The following is a 21,122-nucleotide window of genomic DNA, read 5'->3' on the forward strand; positions in this document are numbered from 1 at the left end:
TCATCCTAGGTACACTTCAACTATGAGAGACAGAATGGGGGGAAAGAATCCAGGAAATCACATTGTAGGATTTGTAATGAATTAATTGGTAAATTTCTCGGTAAAATAAGTATTTGGTCACCTACAGTACAAACAAACAAGATTTCTGGCTCTCACAGACCTGTAACTTCTTCTTTAAGAGCCTCCTCTGTCCTCCACTCGTTAACTGTATTAATGGCACCTGTTTGAACTCGTTATCAGTATAAAAGACACCTGTCCACAACCTCAAACAGTCACACTCCAAACTCCACTATGGCCAAGACCAAAGAGCTGTCAAAGGACATCAGAAACAAAATTGTAGACCTGCACCAGGCTGGGAAGACTGCATCTGCAATAGGTAAGCAGCAGAAATCAACTGTGGGAGCAATTATTAGAAAATGGAAGACATACAAGACCACTGGTAATCTCCCTCGATCTGGGGCGCAAGATCTCACCCCGTGGGGTCAAAATGATCACAAGAACGGTGAGCAAAAATCCCAGAACCACACGGTGGAACCTAGTCAATGACCTGCAGAGAGCTGGGACCAAAGTAACAAAGGCTACCATCAGTAACACACTACGCTGCCAGGGACTCAAATCCTGCAGTGCCAGACGTGTCCCCCTGCTTAAGGCAGTACATGTCCACTCCAGGCCCGTCTGAAGTTTGCTCGAGAGCATTTAGATGATCCAGAAGAGGATTGGGAGAATGTCATATGGTCAGATGAAACCAAAATAGAACTTTTTGGTAAAAACTCAACTAGACGTGTTTGGAGGAGAAAGAATGCTGAGTTGCATCCAAAGAACACCATACCTACTGTGAAACATGGGGGTGGAAACATCATGCTTTGGGGCTGTTTTTCTACAAAGGGACCAGGACAACTGATCCGTGTAAAGGAAAGAATGAATGGGGCCATGTATCGTGAGATTTTGAGTGACAACCTCCTTCCATCAGCAAGGGCATTGAAGATGAAACGTGGCTGGGTCTTTCAGCATGACAATGATCCCAAACACACCGCCCGGGCAACGAAGGAGTGGCTTCGTAAGAAGCATTTCAAGGTCCTGGAGTGGCCTAGCCAGTCTCCAGTTCTCAACCCCATAGAAAATCTTTGGAGGGAGTTGAAAGTCCGTGTTGCCCAGCGACAGCCCCAAAACATCACTGCTCTAGAGGAGATCTGCATGGAGGAATGGGCCAAAATACCAGCAACAGTGTGTGAAAACCTTGTGAAGACTTACAGAAAACGTTTGACCTCTGTCATTGCCAACAAAGGGTATAACAAAGTATTGAGATGAACTTTTGTTATTGACCAAATACTTATTTTCCACCATAATTTGCAAATAAATTCTTTAAAGATCAGACAATGTGATTTTCTGGATTTTGTTCTCATTCTGTCTCTCATTGAGGTATACCTAGGATTCAAATGACAGGCCTCTCTCATCTTTTTAAGTGGGAGAACTTGCACAATTGGTGGCTGACTAAATACTTTTTTGACCCACTGTTTGTAAACAGATATAGTACAGTAGTATTCATGTGTTAATAAGCCCACTTTTCAAATACATTCAGTCAATTAAAGCTGAAAACATTTTCTAACAAATCTAAGTTGATACGAAAAAAGCTCTATTTCCCCTTATGATAAGCAATCTGACGCCTCTGTTGTAAGGAATGAGCTACCAACAAAATATTTGAAACCCTAAGGAGAGCTGTGATGTCTGAACAATTTACTTACATTTGATTCATTTTGCCGACTTATGTCTTAAATGTATGAGCCAATATAGATCACCTCTAGTGAGGGCCCAGCCCTTCGTATATTTGTCTGCCCTCTGTGAAAAAAGTGTGGACACCCCTGCAGTAGAGCAACATCTGATTGGTCAGTACAGGATGTAAAGATATACGTACAGTTGTCAGGATAAATAATTTAATTAGAAAAGACATCAGACACACAAATCGATCCAACATTGTTTATTCAAAGGTTCATTTTTTGGACTTGATAGATGATGTGAGACTGTATTACAGTTTAAATGCTTTGATCCTCTCATCAACAATCAGAAATACGTTGAGTGGCACAGCACGGAAATTCAGAGATAACATTTTTCATCTTCTCAGTGGTCATGTGATCTGTAATACTTGCATTGTGAGCACTAAGGGGCGAAATAATAGGTATAAAAGCTGACAATTGCAGATGAAAAGATAGTTGGGCTTCATTTAACAGTCACAATGCTCATAATTATTGTCGTTTTGGATATTCCTAAGTGAACTCAAGTCATTGAATTATTGCTGGTGATCAATATGTTGACTTGTCATGTCACGCCTACCGAGCATTTATGGAAATATTTTAAGGCAACACTTGGAATCAGTTAACCTAAACATGTTTTAACTGCTAGACTTAAAGTAGGCTTTAAACTGAGCATCTACTAACATGTTATTCTTTAAGTGTTAAAGCCTAATATAGGGCTTCAGTTTTTATATTGCAACAAATTAAACTTCAAATGCATTATGACAAACAGTCTAATCTAATTAAGCGTATCAGTTGAAAAACTAGCTATCATTAGTTCAGGCAGCTACAGTTCACATCAGTCAACAATAACAAAATGCTATTTGGATTAGTTGTCAATTAAATAAATACTACGTAGAGTACAAACACAGGCTTTTAGTTTATTTTACATGAAGTTATTCAAATTGTTGTCCTGTTTTTGTAAACCTAAATACCTTAATTTAAATAAACATGAACTGATGCAGACATTAAGCAGTAATGTGGCACGTTGAATCACAGGGTAATTGTGGGTCAGATAGTATTTACTCACAAGGAAAGCTTATATTACTCTGAAGTTCATATCCTTCCAAACCATCTTTTCAACAACCTGAGTTAAAATTCTGACAAAGGGTTAATAAAGTGTTGCAACTCAGACAGGAACCACTTCGATCCACACCAACAGCAAGATGAAGCTTAGTAAAGCACAAGATCTGGACTGACATTTGTACATAGCTCCCGTTCAGTCGCAATGTAGAAACATCGCGGGAATTCTTTTTTTTTAAAACCCGATTTCCACATTGGGGTTTTAAATAATACATGTTGGGAGCACACCTGAAAAATACACCTTTCATACGTTTAATACTTCCAAAAGTAAATCGCAGGGGCTAATATGGATTGCGCATTATTTTATTTGCACCTTAAGTTCGCAATTAAATGACCATAAAGTTTTGAGTCCAATACACGTTTTTCTTGTGGAGGGAAAAAGAAGAAATTATTTTTTATATAATACTTTATTGAACTTTTAGATGTAATTTCAAAGATGACATGTAGGGGAGCTCTATTCATTTATTTGTAATCACACAGCTGTCATTGCCTCCTGTTAAAGCATCCCAAAATAAATGAGTTTAAGCCTGGCTACAAACTCTTAGTGGAGAGTCTGGGAGTGTCTACCACCAAGTCTCTGAACCCACTAGTCATTTTACTTTAGCTGCGAGTGGTTATAAGTACTGATCATTGAGAATTGTACTGTTTTAGCAAGGCTCATTTACACAGATGCCAATGTGTGCTAAAGTATGCATGTCAGCTAACTATGAACACATGCATATAGCACCAGAGCAACCCAAAAGCTACTTGTTTGGCTGCGCAGTTTGTTGATGCGATGCAAGCCACGCAATCCTTTAGTGAAATCCCCCCGTCGAAACATTTAATTAGATTTTTCTCAAACTCTTTTAGCGATGTGAAATGGGAGGACCATGGCCAAAAATAAAGGCCAAATAATTAAAGCAGATAAAAGGCTGTTTGAGTCCAAGTTATCATCACCCAGTCGTTGTTCCTCTTCATGCCGTTGCTGGTTGTTTTTGCACCACTAGCAGTTGAAGTTGAGGTCACTTTTCTTAAGTGACAACCCTCGTTATGTACGCACAGATAACATGTCTCCCTTTTCCACAGACAAGTTCATATATCTTTTATAAAATAAATCTTATATTCCCAAGTATACAATAATAAACTGATGCACAAAAAAGGGGAACAGGAAACTCTATATATACATATGTGACTATTTTGGCAGACAGGACAATTGTAAACAGCTCTTTACTCTCATTCATGACGTTTACGTCCACTTTTTTCCTTTACTTCTTTCGCTCCTTTTGTCCTTTTACATTCATATTTCCAAAAAATTGTGCTTTAAGAAATGTCTTATAATAATCCAAGGGCTCTTTTCTTTTTTATTTCCTCGAGTAACACCCTGGTCCGTTGAGTAGAAGTGCACCGTGTCTGAACAGTAGGTCAAAGTCATGAATGGTCACGTAGCTGGTAGTTTATTCGCCTCCCCAGGAAATGTGATTCCGTGACAGCGAAATGAAGGGAAGGCAACGAACGCATGAATCAGGACTGAAGATGAAGACGTTTGTGAGTTTTATTCTGGGTAGACTTAAGATTTATGTCTGGCACTATGATCATCCTCAGCGTTTCTCCAAGTGTCCCTTTCCACATGTTTGCTGGATGCTTTGGTATATACGATTTTGCACTTAATGGCTAGGCAGCATCATGTTTCACACTCTTCCAGCTTTCAGTACAGCTCCCTCACATATTAAGACGTAGAAATAATCACAGTCATTTTTTAAAACCTGTCGAAACCTTCCGTGATCGGAACTTGGGAAGGATTTGTGTCCTGGGGTAGTTGTGGCATTTTATTGATGATTACAAGGCTGAGAAGTTACAGCTGTGCTTGTGATACAGGAATGTACACAATGGAATGTGGGAAAAACACTCTTGTGTGTCGAGCGATGAAGCTGCAGAATGCTAACGGAGCGAGCAAGAGCTTTGGGTTTTGAGCTCAGGGGGCAGGAACAGTAGAAGTCTGTGAGCCAGGCAGAACAGGATTGTGGGTCTTCAGTTGTCCTCATCAGTGAGCTCCTCCTCCGCAGTGGCCTTCTCAGCAATGGCATCCATGCTGCGTCTGCCTCTGGACTCGGAGCCGGAGGAACCCCCCGCCAGAGCGCCTTTACTCAGGTTACAGGTGAGCGCAGAGTAGTGGATCTGCCGCAGGTTCTCCTGGACTTCACTCTGGGCGTGCTTCAGGAGGTCTGCCTGACCCTGGGGGGGGATTACAGATCAAAGAGTTACAGCAGCTTTTAAAATGTTGTCCCTGAAAATGTTAGTAGCTGCCCGTCCTGAGGATAAGAATGTCATAAAAGATTCCGTATTAAACGTTTTATTTTTATTGTGTTATTCTTAAGACATAATACTCTCTCTTAAAGTATGTATGTATTAACACCTTATTCTAAATGTTGGCAAAAGTCTGAATTAAATGCCGTCACATTGATGTTCAGGCCATAGCAGAACAAGGTAAATACAGAGAGAGGTAATGCTCATCTCAAGCACTCTAAATCTGTCAATAAACTTATTTTATGCGAAAATCTGTTATCAATAAACCATAAAACAGAAGATTCTTCTCATTTTAGATCAGTCTATAATTGTTTTTCCTCAAAAACAAAGATAGAACTCTCACAACAATAATGGGATCAGCACTTTGCCTCCATATATTTACTTTTGATTTCTGCATAAATGAAATTCTGAATATCATGCAAAGTACTTAACCTGAAGCATCTAAGCAGATACAAATACAAAAGAGTCCAATAGTCTTATCACCCTATGCTTGTGCTGTTATTAGAAAAAAGGCAGCAGATTTTTTATCTGGAATTGATGTAACCTTATTATGGAATTCACAGGCAATTCATTTCTGAGTTTCACACCAGGTGCCAAAGTGTTGTGGATATTCCTGTCACACCTGCATGAAGCCATAATGAGATTGACACAACGGACACCTCGATCTGAATCACAAGAAGCTAGGTGAACCCAGCAGTGTGGTGTAGCTCATACATGAAAATGGTCTTTGAAATCTATTTGTATTGAGTTTAAAGCTTTGTTGGATAGCTGCCATTTTATAAGCTTCAAGACCTTCAGTCAATAACCTAATGTAATTTTAGTGTTCATAAAAAATCTGAAGTCTTTAAGACTTAAGTAGTACGCCTGCCAACAATAAGATCCATATAAGCAAAGCACCAGATTAAACATTGACAGAAAATGCAGCATGCACAACGAATAACACATACTTGCTTGACTCAACTCAATTGCCCGGGGACAAAGTATAAATTATAGCTGAGCTACTCGTGTGGTAATCTTAATTAACACGTGCAAATGCCATATATACATATGAAGGAGGTTATTCATCAATAATTACCCCGTGTGTTGGCTGTGGAGGTTGAAACAATAGGCGTGGTGTTTCAGAGCGGCTTAGACTAGGGACTCACCAAACACCGGTCCAAAAAGAGAGGCATAATATTGCCTCCGGATATAAATAATTACATTATTCGTGATTTGGTAATTTATCAGTAGGTTTTTTGTATTGCACTAATGTTTTGGTACAAATGAATATAGTTAAAAAATATTCATGGTTGCATGTGCGGAAAGAAAGCTTACAAACTCCCAGAAAACTGCAGATCCGCTGCAACTCTGACTACTTTTAAATCCAGACTAAAGACTTTTCTTTTTGCCGCTGCTTTTAATTGAACTATTTACATCTTAAACTGCACTGTAACTTTTATCCATGTATTTTTTCTTTTAATGTTTATTTTATTATCTTTTCTTTTTAATGACTGATTTTAAATGCCATTTTCTTAATGTCTTTCGTTTTTTGTAAAGCACTTTGAATTGCCTTGTGTTGAAAGGTGCTATATAAGTGATAAAAAAAGCAACTTGCCATATAAGTATACTTTAGACATTCATATTACACACTTGTGTTTACATTTAAAACCAACTTTTTGACGAAATGCCACATCTAGATAGATATATTGGGATTCAAAGAGAATGGCAGCTACTGTAGTAGCAGTAAACAGGCTACACAAGGTTGGTGTCACCAGTGTCCAGAATCTCACCTTCAGCACGGTGATGTTCCAGGTGAAGCTCTCCACCGCCTTGTGCAGCTTCCTGCCCTTCAGCCCCTCCTTCACAGCCAAGTCATGGAGGTTCTCGTGGAACTCCATCGCTGCGAGAAAAAGACAGATGAGAATGAGTCAGACTTTTTGTGGCGGTTTGTGAAACAGGAGCAGCTGCGAGGTGACTGAAGTCTGGGAGCTCTGACTGGGTGCTAGGCCTGTTGTCACTGTGAGGAAACACATTAGAGCTAAAGTCAGTGGCATTGCTGTCAACATTTCACAGTGTGCTGCTGCAGCAGAAGGGTAGAGTATGTGGAAGTACAGAATAGAGACCCTCTGGCTGTGGAGGAGGACTCCTCTCATTACTGTACGTCTGCAGGGTGATAAAGGATGGCAGGAGCTGCTGTGTGCATCTTAACTCTGACTGAAGTGCACATTTCTGAACAATTAAAGGAGGAAAGCTGAGGGTTGGATGCAAGATATGAAGGAATAAAACTGTGCAAGCACCTGCCATCGAAATGTTAATATCTTGTCAAGCAACCCTTAGAAAAAGGCAGAGGAAGTGTGAAGTGACAGTTATTTGATAGCTAACTTGATAGTGCCTTACATCCTGTTTCTCTCGAGACTCCTATTTGCTTTAACAACAGTGTTGCATTCATTTTCATGATAGTGTTACTATTAACCAGGAACAGTTTGGTGAGCATGTGTGACCTCTGTCAGCAACACCTTGCTTCAACATCATAACTCTATATCCCAGGGTGAAATGTTATTGGATGGTAGGCAGAGTTGCACATCCCAGCGAGGTGTTGATGGGATTTTAAGGGACAGGAGTGAATTGGTAAAAAAAGCAAAGCAAAAGCTGAGAACAAAAAGCCTAGTTAAAGGAGGCAGGATGAGAGGGAAGAGAAAGCCCCGGAAACGCAGAGGAGCGGTGCAGCGTAGGCAGACAGACATGACGTTCTTTCAGTGTGGATTAGCATCAAGGCATCGAACAGAGGACGGATTTGTCTCCTGAGGAGCTTTCCCACCTCCTATCTTCCCCTCTGCATGACTGAGTCTGAGTAAGGACATCTTTAATGTGGATATGGCCTTTACAGTGCAGTGCTGACACTGCAGCAACAGGCAAACACAGCCTGTGAGGTAAATAAACCAGAGAGATGGAGTTCCTGCTAGACATAGCAGCCCATCACTTTATAACGCTGGAAATTCCAAGCAAGAATGCCTGCATTACCGCCCGAAGCGCTTATATCAGCTGGAGTGGGCCCTGGCCCCTGTTGGTGCTGTTGCCATGGAAACGTGGCGTGCACACGACCCCCCTCATGTGGAGTCGCCATTATAGGCGTGGGGTTGGGCTGCCTCGGAGCCTCTCAGCTGCGTGAATACAACCTCACACACCTGATACAAATCTACTGACACATCCATTATCTCCTGACATCACACGTGCGCTGTCCATTTCCTGTGTTCCTAACAACATGTCATTTCTCTCTTCATCTCAGGCTGCTATTCTGTAACTAAAGAGCTGCTGCTGCTGCTGCTGTGCACATGGACCATGACTGTGCTGAAGAAGGTACACACACACACACACACACACACACACACACACACACACACACACACACACACACACACACACACACACACACACACACACACACACACACACACACACACACACACACACACACACACACACACACATTGCCTAGCAACATTTGATGGAGTCTGGTAGGCAAGAAAGAAAGAAATGGGGAAGCTCATTCTCAGCAAGCATTTCAGGCGCTGATCTCTGAAGTAATGCTGCAAGATGACAACTGTACATAAAGGCAGCGCTCACAGCATGAAACAACTACAGTATAAAGAGGAGGGTCAGAGGAGGAGGACCTGAGTTAGTCTATGAAAAGTTTTCTTATGAATAGTTCTAAACCCAAAGACATTCAATGATAACAACTAATGGACTAAAGTAACACAATCGATCATGATGTGAAATAAATGATGCCCTGTTATTGACCATACAGTCTTTGTTATTGACATGGTCATTGAACAAATCAACCCTGAACACTGACCTGTATTTAATGATACAACAATATCTAAATGCCACTTCTTATACATTTATGTGGTCTTCTAACATGAACCCGCTATATTTTTGAAAAGAGTGTTGAATGTTTCTTGTATTGACATTTTTATGATCACCTCTGTTTACTTTTAACACCCTATGGGTTTTGGATTTGCTACTTGTTAACCCGTTTATATGTGTGATGCTTACCATTTATATTTCTGTCCTTGTGTACATTTGGTTATCAAACATTATAATAGATATTTTATTGTTTGTATTTTGCTTTTAGCTGCGCTTTTTCTTCGCCACCACTGCACAATAATTTCCCTCGGTATAAATAAAGGTCTAAGTCCTTAGTCTCTCTTATCTTGTATCACTATCATACCGTATGTCACAGAAAGACAGGACACCCTTACATTGAGAAGTGGAAACCAGCTAACCAACTAAAACAATAGATTATTAATCAAATTAGTTGTAAAATAGTCTCAGTTCTAATATTAACTATAATTTTAAGCACCATCCAGGAGGCGATGTGGCACAAAGCATTTCACCAATAAGAATGAAACAAAAAAGTTCAATCCACTTTGAAGGGGACTTTAACATATCTAACGCAGTAATGGCCCTTTGCTTTGTTCTCTGCAGAATGTCACTGAAAAGCCACACCATTATTTTGCAGTTGGCATTTAAGAACATCTTCTGTACTGATCTTGTTAGTCTGCAGCAGGTGCAGCCCTCCATATGCCTTGAATGCTAATTGGGACATAAAGTGAAAGTCGGGGGTGGGAAGTGACATCCATCTTTAAGCAGCGAACACCTGACTGTGATCCCTGAGTCTGCCTTCATGTCGGTCTATTTTCTTAGGGGAACACACGACCCATCTGAGCTCAAGTGATGGGTTATTCACAACTTGAAAATCTGCTTCTGCTGAATGTTCCACTTGCTGTAGAGAGGGAATTGGGTTTGCACTGACCCAGTTCGACACAACAGACAAACAGGAAACCATGATTGCACTGAAATACCAACAAACAAGAGCACACACACACAAATGGTGTATGTTGGATTGGAAAATACATCAATGAACAAGTTCATCAGTTGTGTCCCAGTTTGCAATTGTTGTTGACGGTTCTCCTCCTGATATTATATAATTGTATATAAATGGTGCTTTGACCAAAACCCCACAATGCTTCTGTGGAAGTTTTCGTAACTATTCTTTTACAAAAAGGAATAATTCCCTTTGACAAGATGTTTATCAATCAGGGCTAGCTAGGACTCATTGTGTAGAACTACTGTTACATCAAATCCTGTTGTCATCAACTCATTAAACGACTGTCATCTGACCTCAAACAGGGCTTTACGGACAATGAAATGCCATTTTGTGGAGATATATACGACATAATGTCTGGCAGACCTTTCCTTAACCTGTTGAACCCCATCTGGGGGTGGTGGCGAAGTCCATAGGGACTTGGCTTGGCAACTGGAAGGTCACCAGTTCAAGTCCCGGAAAGACCAAGTGCTACCGAGGTGTCCCTGAGCAAGGCACCGTTTCCTACAGTGCTCCCCGGGGGCCGTACATAATGGCAGCCCACTGCTCCTAACACTAGGGTCGGTCAAATGCAGAGAAACCGTTTCGTTACATGGTACCTGTACTACGTAATGACAATACATTGTATCTAATCTAATCTAATCTGCCCGCCCCCCGGGCGGAAAAACGCATCATCTGCAGGAAACAGCGTCTGAGGACTTCTTAATATTTAATAAACTATGAATGTTTCATATCCATGTAACTGATGATATGAACCATTTTTAGCAAAAAAAAACACAAGACTAACGCTGAGCCTCTGAATTAGCTGAGCGAAAAAATGCTAACGCCGTTAGCACAGAACTCACTCATAAAACCCTTATTACTTATCGGAAATGCAAATCCAACCCCTCGACTAGCATCGTGAGAATACACAGAATCGATATGTATCCGTATCATCACTCCATGATAAGAACTGGTGAAATGAGAAACAAAAACAGACATCACAACACGTGGCATTAGGTAGAAAACACGGCAATATGTCTTACCTTTGTCGTTGTCTGATTAAAAGTGGTCTTCAATGGCATTGAAACGATAAAAACGCTGCTGAAGGTTAATCCATAGGTTAATCCAATGTGTCTGTGTCCCTTTGAAATGATTTCTGATAATCCTTCAGCAATAAACCTAGTTTTAAGTTTTCAGATTTCAAAGCGTTTCGCTTTAGGCAAACTGCCTGCACATAGCCCCCACTTCTCAATGGTAACGTTGGTGTGTATGTGGAAATTCCCCTTCGATTCTATTGGCTCTAACGGTTCAAAGGAGATGTCAATCATCAAAATCGACCAATGGGTTCCAGAGAAACGGCAAAAACGCCCATTTCCACCCAAATGACCCCAGAGGTGGAGTTTCTTTTTGCTAAACCTCTCTAAAAAGGTTAAATGACACTTGTTTTGCATCAATCTTGATACAGGGTACTTATTATATGTTGTACTTTGGATTCCTGAAGCTTTTAGTCTCCATACCATCATTCAAGGGTTGTTTTCACTATACAGTAAGTAAAAAATAATTTTTGGACGGACACTATAATTTAATTTTTTTTTACTATGTTCAATCTGAATTTTCTTTAAAATAAAAAACATCTATATTGATTCTGACTTATCTACATCCAACTCACAGGTTTATCATTACTTTGAGAAAAAAGATTATTAATGTTCCCCTTTTGGAAGTGTAGTTATGGTCATTTGTTCTGGAAATGTCATTTTCGAGTCTGAGACCTGAAAAACAGGCTTGGGGCTTAACAGGTTAAGGCTTGAATACTATTTTAAGAGAGACTCATATTAGTCCCATGGAAGATGAGCAACAGGCAGCACAACAGGTGACAATAACTACATGCGCATGTGCTCTATACATCAAACAATGTGTAATATGTATATGTTGTGCCAACACATTTGCCCACTGCAGATTTTAAACTGCTGGCACGACAGCAGGTTGTCGTTAAAATAGAATGAGAAAAATGCTGACAAAGGCTGTTAAGATGAACATGGGGAGTATTGTAGGACTAAAGTACAAGGCACTTACTTCATACATAAGCCATTTTAAACCCATGCTAAAACCAAATCTATACCAAAAGAAATATGGTTGAAATATAAGTCCCAGTGGCACAGATGTGAGCAGAGATTTTAGGGATCTTTCTGATGCCAGTAAGTCCAACATCACAGAGTCTTTTCCCCAAACCACTGGCTGGTAATTGTTACGGGCTGGGAGGTGGTCGAAATGAAAACACCAAGGAAAAAACAGCACAAAGCCTTTGATCATTGCATTGGTTAAAAGACACAGTCCTCCTCTCTGATGTGCCAGGACAATCGAATTTGAATATTTTATAAATCTATCCGGCTGGAAACCAATAAAGCAGAGCTGCGGTAATGATGGTCCGTCTCTCCCCCGCTCCACCCTCACTTAGCTCTTCTAGCCGGCTCACTCGGGGATAAATTAGCTTTCAAAACTACTAAGATGGAATTCAAGGCCAGACAGTGCTGCATTAAAAATTAAATTAATGTCAAAAAAGAAATCCTTCTCATTAACAGGTTCAGACAGCAAAGCCTGTTACATAGTAAACATTTTGCAAAATAAAGACTGCCCTCCAGAAGTATCCGTAATTTGACAGCATCATATGCTAATGTTTCTTAAGACTGTGTGCATATTTTTTTTTAATCCAGCAGTGCCTCCACTGATGAGCTGCCAATCTTACTCCGGATGCATGGAGTACATTTGGTTACAATCAGCTAGAATGCTAGGTCTGCATGAACACATACACTTTGGGCTTCACTATAACTGAGAAGAGTAGATGTACTGCCATCTGCTCGCCTCACACACATCTCTGAACCCTCACACACATCTCTGAACCTTAAACCAACCTTGTAATTAGAATACAGCACAGACGCTGGTATTGGTGTGAATTAAACACCTCTGTCCAAACCGCAGCTTTTCAAAGGGGAGCAGTGACAGGATCAGGTTCTTGAACCCGATTCAAATGGTAATTCCACACTTATGCAAATAAGTAAAATCAGTTCTGTCGGATACCATTGAGTGATCTGTGTGGTGTGGTTTCAGAGAGATGGTGGGGCCAGTGGGCAATATTCAGGAGTGGTCTAATGTCAAAGGAGAACAACATCTAAAGACGTTTCTTACCTGATTTTTGGGTTTGTAGAATTCTCTCATACAACCCCTCAAAACTCTCCAGCAGAGTCTTGCTGGTCTGGATCACCTGAAAGGAGACAAGATATATTGTTTTGATTTGCCATTTATTTCAACATCAGAAAAAACTGGCATCCCACAAGACAGCAGGGAGCAGTCTCCGTCTGTTGGCCGGGTGTTCCTCTCCAGGGAGGGCTCAGGGAAACAAGCTGTTATTACAGGCACGTCAGTGGGCGGGGTCGCTGAATTGCATTTTTTAAAACCAAAATTAGAGGGACGGAGACACAAGCGATTAGGGTGTTTTTCAAAAGTCACTTCTTTTTTCAACTCTTGTCTGGTTTTCCGGAGATATGAACTTCATTTACAGGGACATTTAAAAATGAACCCTTTAATAGAAAAGGCAGATAATCAAGATCATATGAAGAGAAGATGTAAACGTAACCTAGAGTCATTTTGAAGCAGGACACCGCCGTGTTATCTGTGAAATTGCAGCTTTGAAAGATGCAAAATGTAGCTCCTGTGGCGTTATGCCCAGCTTTAATTGAGTACAAACTCTGCTGACCTGCAGACTGTTAAAAAGACTTGAAGACTTTGGGAATTCATTTCCACCTTTCTTCTGGTCAGGAACAGAAGAAAGGTGGAATATTATTTTAGAAACAAAAATTAACATGTTTTATTTAGAAACCCCCTCATTATGAATCCTTTAGACAATTTAGTTTAGATAAACACCTGGTGATATATCAGTTTTGTTATTATTTTAGAAATCCAATAAAAAGACTGATACAACAATTCATTGAGCATACCCTAATATAGCTATGTTTTCATTGCCAAAGAGCTTCATTGGGATCAAAAAACTATTAAAAACTCATGAATGAGCCACAGTGTTGCACTGGTTTACATGTTCCTTCATTACTGTCAATGTTGGCACTGTGGTTTATTTTGAGTCAATCCCACACAATCTATCCTGCTGCTGGAGATAATAACAAGAGCACAACACACGCACTAGCTATTCCTATTAGAAAAGTGCAAAGCACGGCTGTTTAAATGAATTACTGAGCCTTTTTAAAAAGTGTCCAAAGCCTGGATAAGGAAATCAGAAAGTACCACACTGTGGTTTTAGTTGTTTTAATAGATTTGTTGAAAACTAGAATCATGCTAGACTCTCAACATGTAATAGCACATAGGAAGGGAAACAGTTTATCTGCCACTGAGGCTTTTAATACTGAAGTCCCACTGTATAGTCATGTGATCTGGTACAATTACATTGTTGTGCTTTCAAATGTTACTGTAGAGTTCATATGATAACCTCTACCATTACATTACTATGACAAAAATAAACATTAAGCCTTTTTTTGGCATTATCACGTGTATTCCATCCCATTATCATGTTCTGTAGGGAGAACAGAGTTTCTAAAACCCATGTAGTAAATCACCATGTTCTGCTGAAAACAGTACTGACTTCATTATTCTGGCAGTTTTGTGTCACTCCGCAGCTGCAGTTGCGGCACTTAGAGCTGTCGCACACGCTGTGATTACTTCCCCCATGGGAGAAGAAATTACCATCTTGGTGGCAGAGACAGAATCACAGAAGTATTTAAAGACCCGGTCTAAAGGTAGGCGGGTGGACTGTGCCCCATCTGCACACTAAAGACCATCTTCTGTAAGTGCTACAGTATGTTTACTTCTATTATTATTTGTATGTCTTCCCACATTTTGCATATGCAAATGGTCATTTGATATAAAAGGTGATGTAAGCTTAGCAGTCGCATTAGGCAAATGATGATAAAGTTTTAAAGTTTTAATATATCCAAGCTTCATAGAAATTATTATATCTGCTTCCTTTCAGACAAAACAAAGACTAACATACGGGCTTCGTTTTCCCTCGGTTCAGTTTTTCAGAGACAGTACATGCGCAACTCATCTCTATTTACAGGCTGTGCCCTCAGTTCATTTGCTGCGAGCAAAAATAAAAATCAGAGCATATCATCTAAGACCACAAGCTGGCATCATGCTGATATCATGCTGATATCTCTCACTTTTTTTCCTCGGCACACAAATGAGCAGGGATTGAGACCTAGATTCTATTTTTGCCAACTAGGAAGTGAAAGCCTGGTTACTCCCAGTGGTGGGTTTTGACACAGAGCCTGGATTTCTAATTGCACTGTGCCATACATTATTTGCAACCCTTTAGCTCTGTTCCTTGGATCATGCCTCTGTATTCTCATCCCCCCCTGTAGCTGTGCTCCTTTCTGCTCCGTCTCCTCAGGCACTCTGCTTACGGTCAAGGCCTGCAGTTTCACATCAATTAAGCGCTTGTTTTAATTTATTTGATTTTGTTCCCCAAACACTTGTCATTTTCTCCTTTTTCCCTCTAACTTAATTTTCCTAGCACTCTTTCCATCAGCCCCAATTAACTAGCCCTCTACTCTCAAGTCTGAGTCCAGCAGAGGGGTTACTTTAATATGTTTGCGTCAGCATCATGCACATTATCGGATATTTATCTCTGAGTCCAAAGGGGTGTGCCATAAGAAATAACACAGGGGCAGATAGCACTTTATCCATGCATTGTTTCCATTACAATGTAACATATGTGTGACATTTCTATCAACTCTTTTCACTTTTGTTACACAGATGTGCACATGTTGTAATTAGTAAGGGAGAATTTGTCCCACTGGCAAGTTTATTATGTATACTATAAAAACAGGAATACAAAAAAGTAAATGTGTGAGATTGTAAAATACACTGAACACACATGGCAACATGTCACAATAGGATATAAAACTAAATAACATCTCTTAGGGTTACAATTACAGAATTATATACACTTTTTTCAATGAGAGGAGTTTTTCAATTAGTTCCACCTTCATTGAATTCAAACATTTGAAGCTCACACTGAACTCACACTTGGAGCTTAGGTTCCACATTATGTGCATCAATCTGCAATCTACATCAATTTACTTGTGTGGCCGAGTGAACTGCACACTGGCCCTGGTATATCGGCGGTTCCGTACCAATAAACACTAAACTACACTGCTCCCCGGGCGCCGTTCAAAATGGCAGCACACTGCTTTTAACACTAGGATGGGTCAAATGCAGAGAAACAATTTCCCCACGAGGGATTAATAAACGAGGGTTTAAACCAGGGTTTAATAAATATTCTCAGGGCATAATGTTACAGCCAAAAAGATGGAGATACATCTCATTAAATATTGTCTTGTTACTGAAAGCAAAATTAATTATAGGAGTTCACTTGTTGCTCTACTTTTGCCACTGCGTTTTTCCAGGGCATACAAGCCTTGTGCTTGAAATAATGATGTGAAGCCTCTAATAATGTGCTGAAAATCAATGTTAAAAAACAGGATGTGTTCAGGGAAATGGTGTTGCCTTGGCATAGCCTCAATTGCAGGTTGCATAACTTGTGCACATTGATTGTATGACTTAACAGAGCACCAACCACTTTACCTAACTATCTCTGTTTTTATTTTCTTTAAATATCAACCACAAAAGCTTATTTTTGGGAATAAATCCATTAACAAAACTTCCGCATACTTCTTCCCCCTTATACACTTTAAGAACAATTTTGCCAGACAACTACTCACCATATCATAGGTAGTGACAACTTTTTTGAGAACCTCAGGTAGCAGACCTTGGGGCTCCAAGTTGGGGTACTGTTCAGCGAGGTTGAACAACAGAAGGGGGCTGTTGTCAGTTCCAGTGAGTCGAGGGGAAAGGGCCAAGATGCACTGCTTCAGGTTAGCCACCGCTGAAAGGCCGCACAGCTCTTTAAAGGACACTATGGCATTCTGCACAAAGAAGAGACAAATGACTGGCTTGTGTGCCTTTATAGTGATTAATACTGGCATGACAAGCAACACATATTTCTTATGACATAACTTTAAGTTAAGGTAAGAAATTCATATTCTGCATTGTTCAAATCTGGTATTGATCTGTGTTAAATGTGTAACCCAAGAGTAGTCAGAGGTAGTGGCTCACTCATTACCTGTGAGAACTTTTATTTTGGCACTTGTAAGTTACTCATAAACACTCAATGCTTTTGGACTAACACCAGTATCACACGGAAGTCCCAACCTTCCTGTGAAAGCACACATTTAAATCCTACATAAACAACCGGAGGGACCAACTGGGACAGTAATGGGTTACAGCCTCAAGGCCAGTGGCTTGTTATCACACAATGACTGCAATATAAACAGGGCTACTAAAAATAAATACTAATATAATGCCTGAAGAAACACAACATGGGACCAACCACAGAGTGTTGTGATACTCCAGTAGTGCATTTTCAGTACAGGTTATTTCAAACAGACTTCAAATGCTAATTCAAGACAACAAATATGACATACATGTGACCATGACAAAGAGAAAATTACACTGTTTTCAGGATCCCTGTGTTGGCAAAGAAAGACAAGAACAAAATGATTGGGATGATATTAGTTAAGATTGGGAGCTATTAAAAAAACAGAAGGTGCTTTATTAAAAACATATCACCAGCTTGCTGAAGGCCATGATCAGCAGTTGTTGTATTAAAAGAGATTTTAACATCATAAAATAATCTACAATTCAAAAAGGGAAATCATCAAGGTCCCTCAACTTTCTTCCCACATTTGTTTTTACTATTGGCTAAGACATAAGGAATAGATTACATCTGATTTAGTCAAGCTTGGTGTTTTTTTGTTTTTCTTTCCATGGTGGGTTCCTTTTTTAGATGCTCAAGACTTTTTGTAGTAGATCTGGTTATAATCTATTCTTGACTTGGGGTTACATTTTCTTCAGTCTACAAGTCTACCCTTCACTATAAGAAACAATCTCATGCTGGAAGATGGACGAAGAATTCACAATGATACTGTTAAATCACTGGTGCCACATCAAAGGAGACTATTGCATATACTAAGCATTCAATGGAGTTTCCTTTAATTTCTTACCTGCATGTTTTCTCTGAGATCTGTAGCCTCCCTCAGAGGCAGCAGGACTGTTTTGAAGACATCATCCAGAGCCTTGACCAACAGCACTCTCATGCTGGCATACTCTCTACTCTTCTTGCCTTTTCGTACAGACAGTCCCCTTTTGTGTGGTTTTCCGCCTCCTCTTCGATTGGTTATGGCCACATGAACAAACAACAAGGTATGTTGTAAAACCTCCCCCGTCAGAGATTGCAGCGGTACATGGCGAAAACCTGGCTGGAGACACTCAAAGGGGATGGTGTATTGGCCGATGAATTCATCACCAATATATTCGTCATCTAGCACCACAAAGCGCACCATTGCAAGCTCAGGGAGATTTATCTGAAACTCAAAGCTTTCATCAAACAGAGGGTTGTCTCCATTCTGATTGACCGTTTTAGTCCTTTGTTCGGCACAATCAGCAGGAATGCCGTGTATTTCCACATACACATAGGGGTCTACTACATCTCCTTTGGCACCTGAGCCTTTGGGTTTTGGGAAGTTTTGTCCACTGATGATCTTGATGTGTAAGAGCTGTGGAGAAACACCAGGCACTGAATCTTTAGTGTTGGCACTAAAATATGAAACATGCTCCCTCATGATGGCGGGACGCAGCACATAGCCACAGTTCCCATTCTGACGGAACCAGCCGATGTTTAAATCCATCATCAGGCCAGGAGTCTGGTAGTTCATTGCCACAATCTGGCAACCACACTTCCAGAAATCCTGTGGATTCATGTTGCTGGAGTCAATCCGCATTGGGCTAGGGTAAACTCGAGCAAGATACTTCTTGTTGTAGTTTACAAAGTCGCCAGGGAGGTCACTGGCGCAGCGACTGGCAAACACTTCATTGAAAGAGCAAAGCTCCCATTGCTTCTGGTTCTGGAAAGATGTTGGGAAGTCCTTGAACTCCACAGACTTACACAATGTCACCAGATCAGAGAGGTCTTTTGACAGCTGGAAGTTTTTGGGTGCAATAGTCTGTGGTTCTGCAGACTCGATGCTTATTCTTTGAGACATCTCTGCCCCCTCGTCCTCGTCTGTGACCTCACCTTCTGAAGCAGTGCAGTTTGTGCTCAGTTTTTTACCCTTCAGCAGGATCTTTCCCTTCAGTTCCGATGGAGAGGGAAGGTAACAGTCCTCAGGTTTTGGAGGGTCTATGTGGATCTTGTCACCAATAATCTTCTTTAGGTGCTGAAACATGACTCTCTGCTGCTTTAAGGAGCAATGGTTTTCTAAACACAGTAGCAGTGGAAACTCAGACGCAACAAAGGCATACTTGTTGATGACGTCAACGACACTGCGGAAAACTATCTGTGACGTCATTGTGTGACCAGTGTAAATAACAGGTTCATTATCAGGCCCATCCCACACATCCAGCTCTACACTGCGGCAGCCCATCTTGAGGGCACGGATATACCCTGTCACATCAGAAGGACCTCTGAACTGGTCTTCTATCAGATATGTGTTGTGGGATGCATTAATGTAATAGTGTGACAAAGGCTGTTTCATGTCTTGGCACACTGTTTTTTGTTCAGGGTCAAATAGATGGCACTCTGGAGACATAAGATAGTTGGTGAACCCATCAAGAGAAAGCCAACCCTTGAGCTGGCCCTCTTTGGACGGTTCATATTTCTGAATGACCTCTAAGCTTGTGTCTTCACTGACTTGTGCCATACCCTGCTCAGCCTCCAGAAATATCATTAGGTCCTTGGTATCCAGAAATTCTTTGTTACTAGAGAACTGAACAAAGAGAAAATAAATTTCAGGTCTGGTGCAAAGATCATGAAAGACCTCAATGAACTCGTCTTTTGTCACATCAGAACCTGCTTTGTCCTTAGCTTTCTGAAGCTCCTTGAACTTCAGTTCTATTTTCAAATGTTTAAGGCCCGGGTTTAACTTTTTGACTAACTGCACAGCAGCACATATATTTATGTGTTTGCTGTTGTTACTGCCTGCCTCATCAAAAAGTTCACCTAGCCAAGATGAGCGCATGTAGTTCTGAACGCTCTCTATCATATTTAAGGTGTGTTTCCCATAGGAGATCAGGTACCTTAGCCCTGTAACCCAAATATTGGCTACATCTGCGGTGTTTGCCACCAAGTCCAGTGACTCATAGTTCTCCCCAAAAATAATTGAGAAGGCACAGTCCTCTGAAATCTGATCATAGGTTCCATTAGTTCTAAAAGTGTCTGTATTTTTTCCTGTTCGCACTTCCTTGATGGATTTTACATCAATTTTGGCCTTTTCTGATTCCTTCTTCGAGGGCTCCCATCTCAAAGACTGCATGTCGGCATCAAGGAGAAAGTAGCGGTGGTAAATGCGGGAGTTGGATCGCACTTTCTTTAGCTCAGAGCCATCCACCATTGCATTGATGCAGTCGCTAGCACTGCTAATTTTCTTCTCTGTGGGCATGCTGCTGAACGATACAGTCTTCTTTCTTTCTTTACGCTGTCTTGAGCCATCCTGCAGAGAAACAGAACAAAGTGCATAAATAAAAAGCCATTTGTAGATACTGAATGATAAAACAGAAAATCAATTTAAAAGACAAGCACTACTAACAAGAACAACATTGAGTAATAACCTAGGAACCTAGTATTTTATATTCCAAAGTAAAGAAATATAATGCATATCTGTTCAACTGTATGGAGGGTTATATATTTTGACAGAATGAAGAAGACTTTTTTCCCAAAAGTGCTTTGTTTCTTAAAAATCAATCAAGTCTATAAAGAGTACAAATGTGATGATCATTTACAATTAACATGAATGTTTTTTGTTATGGTCAAACGCATACCAAAGGTGGAATGTGCTTTATAACTAGTATGTACATTTACTCATCTATTGAACTACTGTACATTACAATGCTGCTTATTTTATTAGCCAGAAACAGTATTCCTCCTTCCAGGTCCCTCTTTGTTTCCTCTACACTCAAATATAAACCCCTTGATCTTACATTTCACTGTAATATTTATTAGT

The 21,122-nt window shown here is 40.4% G+C and overlaps 1 protein-coding gene across 1 annotated transcript; it reads right to left on the reverse strand.

Annotated features, from left to right (window-relative positions):
- Window positions 1-1,960: 1,960 nt before the first annotated feature.
- On the reverse strand, window positions 1,961-20,608 carry LOC117460488 (inactive phospholipase C-like protein 2). Its single transcript, XM_034101924.1, has 5 exons — window positions 18,129-20,608; window positions 16,788-16,991; window positions 13,183-13,258; window positions 6,923-7,032; window positions 1,961-5,081 (listed from the first exon to the last, which is right to left on the reverse strand). The coding sequence occupies exons 1-5, from the start codon at window positions 20,559-20,561 to the stop codon at window positions 4,878-4,880; spliced, it is 3,027 nt and encodes a 1,008-aa protein (XP_033957815.1). The 5' UTR covers window positions 20,562-20,608; the 3' UTR covers window positions 1,961-4,877.
- Between the last annotated feature and the right edge of the window lie 514 nt (window positions 20,609-21,122).

The sequence above is a fragment of the Pseudochaenichthys georgianus genome, chromosome 16 (genome assembly GCF_902827115.2).
Source record: "Pseudochaenichthys georgianus chromosome 16, fPseGeo1.2, whole genome shotgun sequence".
In the NCBI taxonomy this organism is placed as follows: Eukaryota; Metazoa; Chordata; class Actinopteri; order Perciformes; family Channichthyidae; genus Pseudochaenichthys; species Pseudochaenichthys georgianus.

Coding starts and splice junctions, on each gene's coding strand:
- LOC117460488 (XM_034101924.1), bottom strand. CDS start 20,561: ATGCCCACAGAGAAGAAAATTAGCAGTGCTAGCGACTGCATCAATGCA. Junction 13,259..16,787: donor TTGTCACTACCTATGATATG/GTGAGTAGTTGT, acceptor GTCTCCTTTCAG/GTGATCCAGACCAGCAAGAC. Junction 5,082..6,922: donor GGAACATCACCGTGCTGAAG/GTGAGATTCTGG, acceptor ATCCCCCCCCAG/GGTCAGGCAGACCTCCTGAA.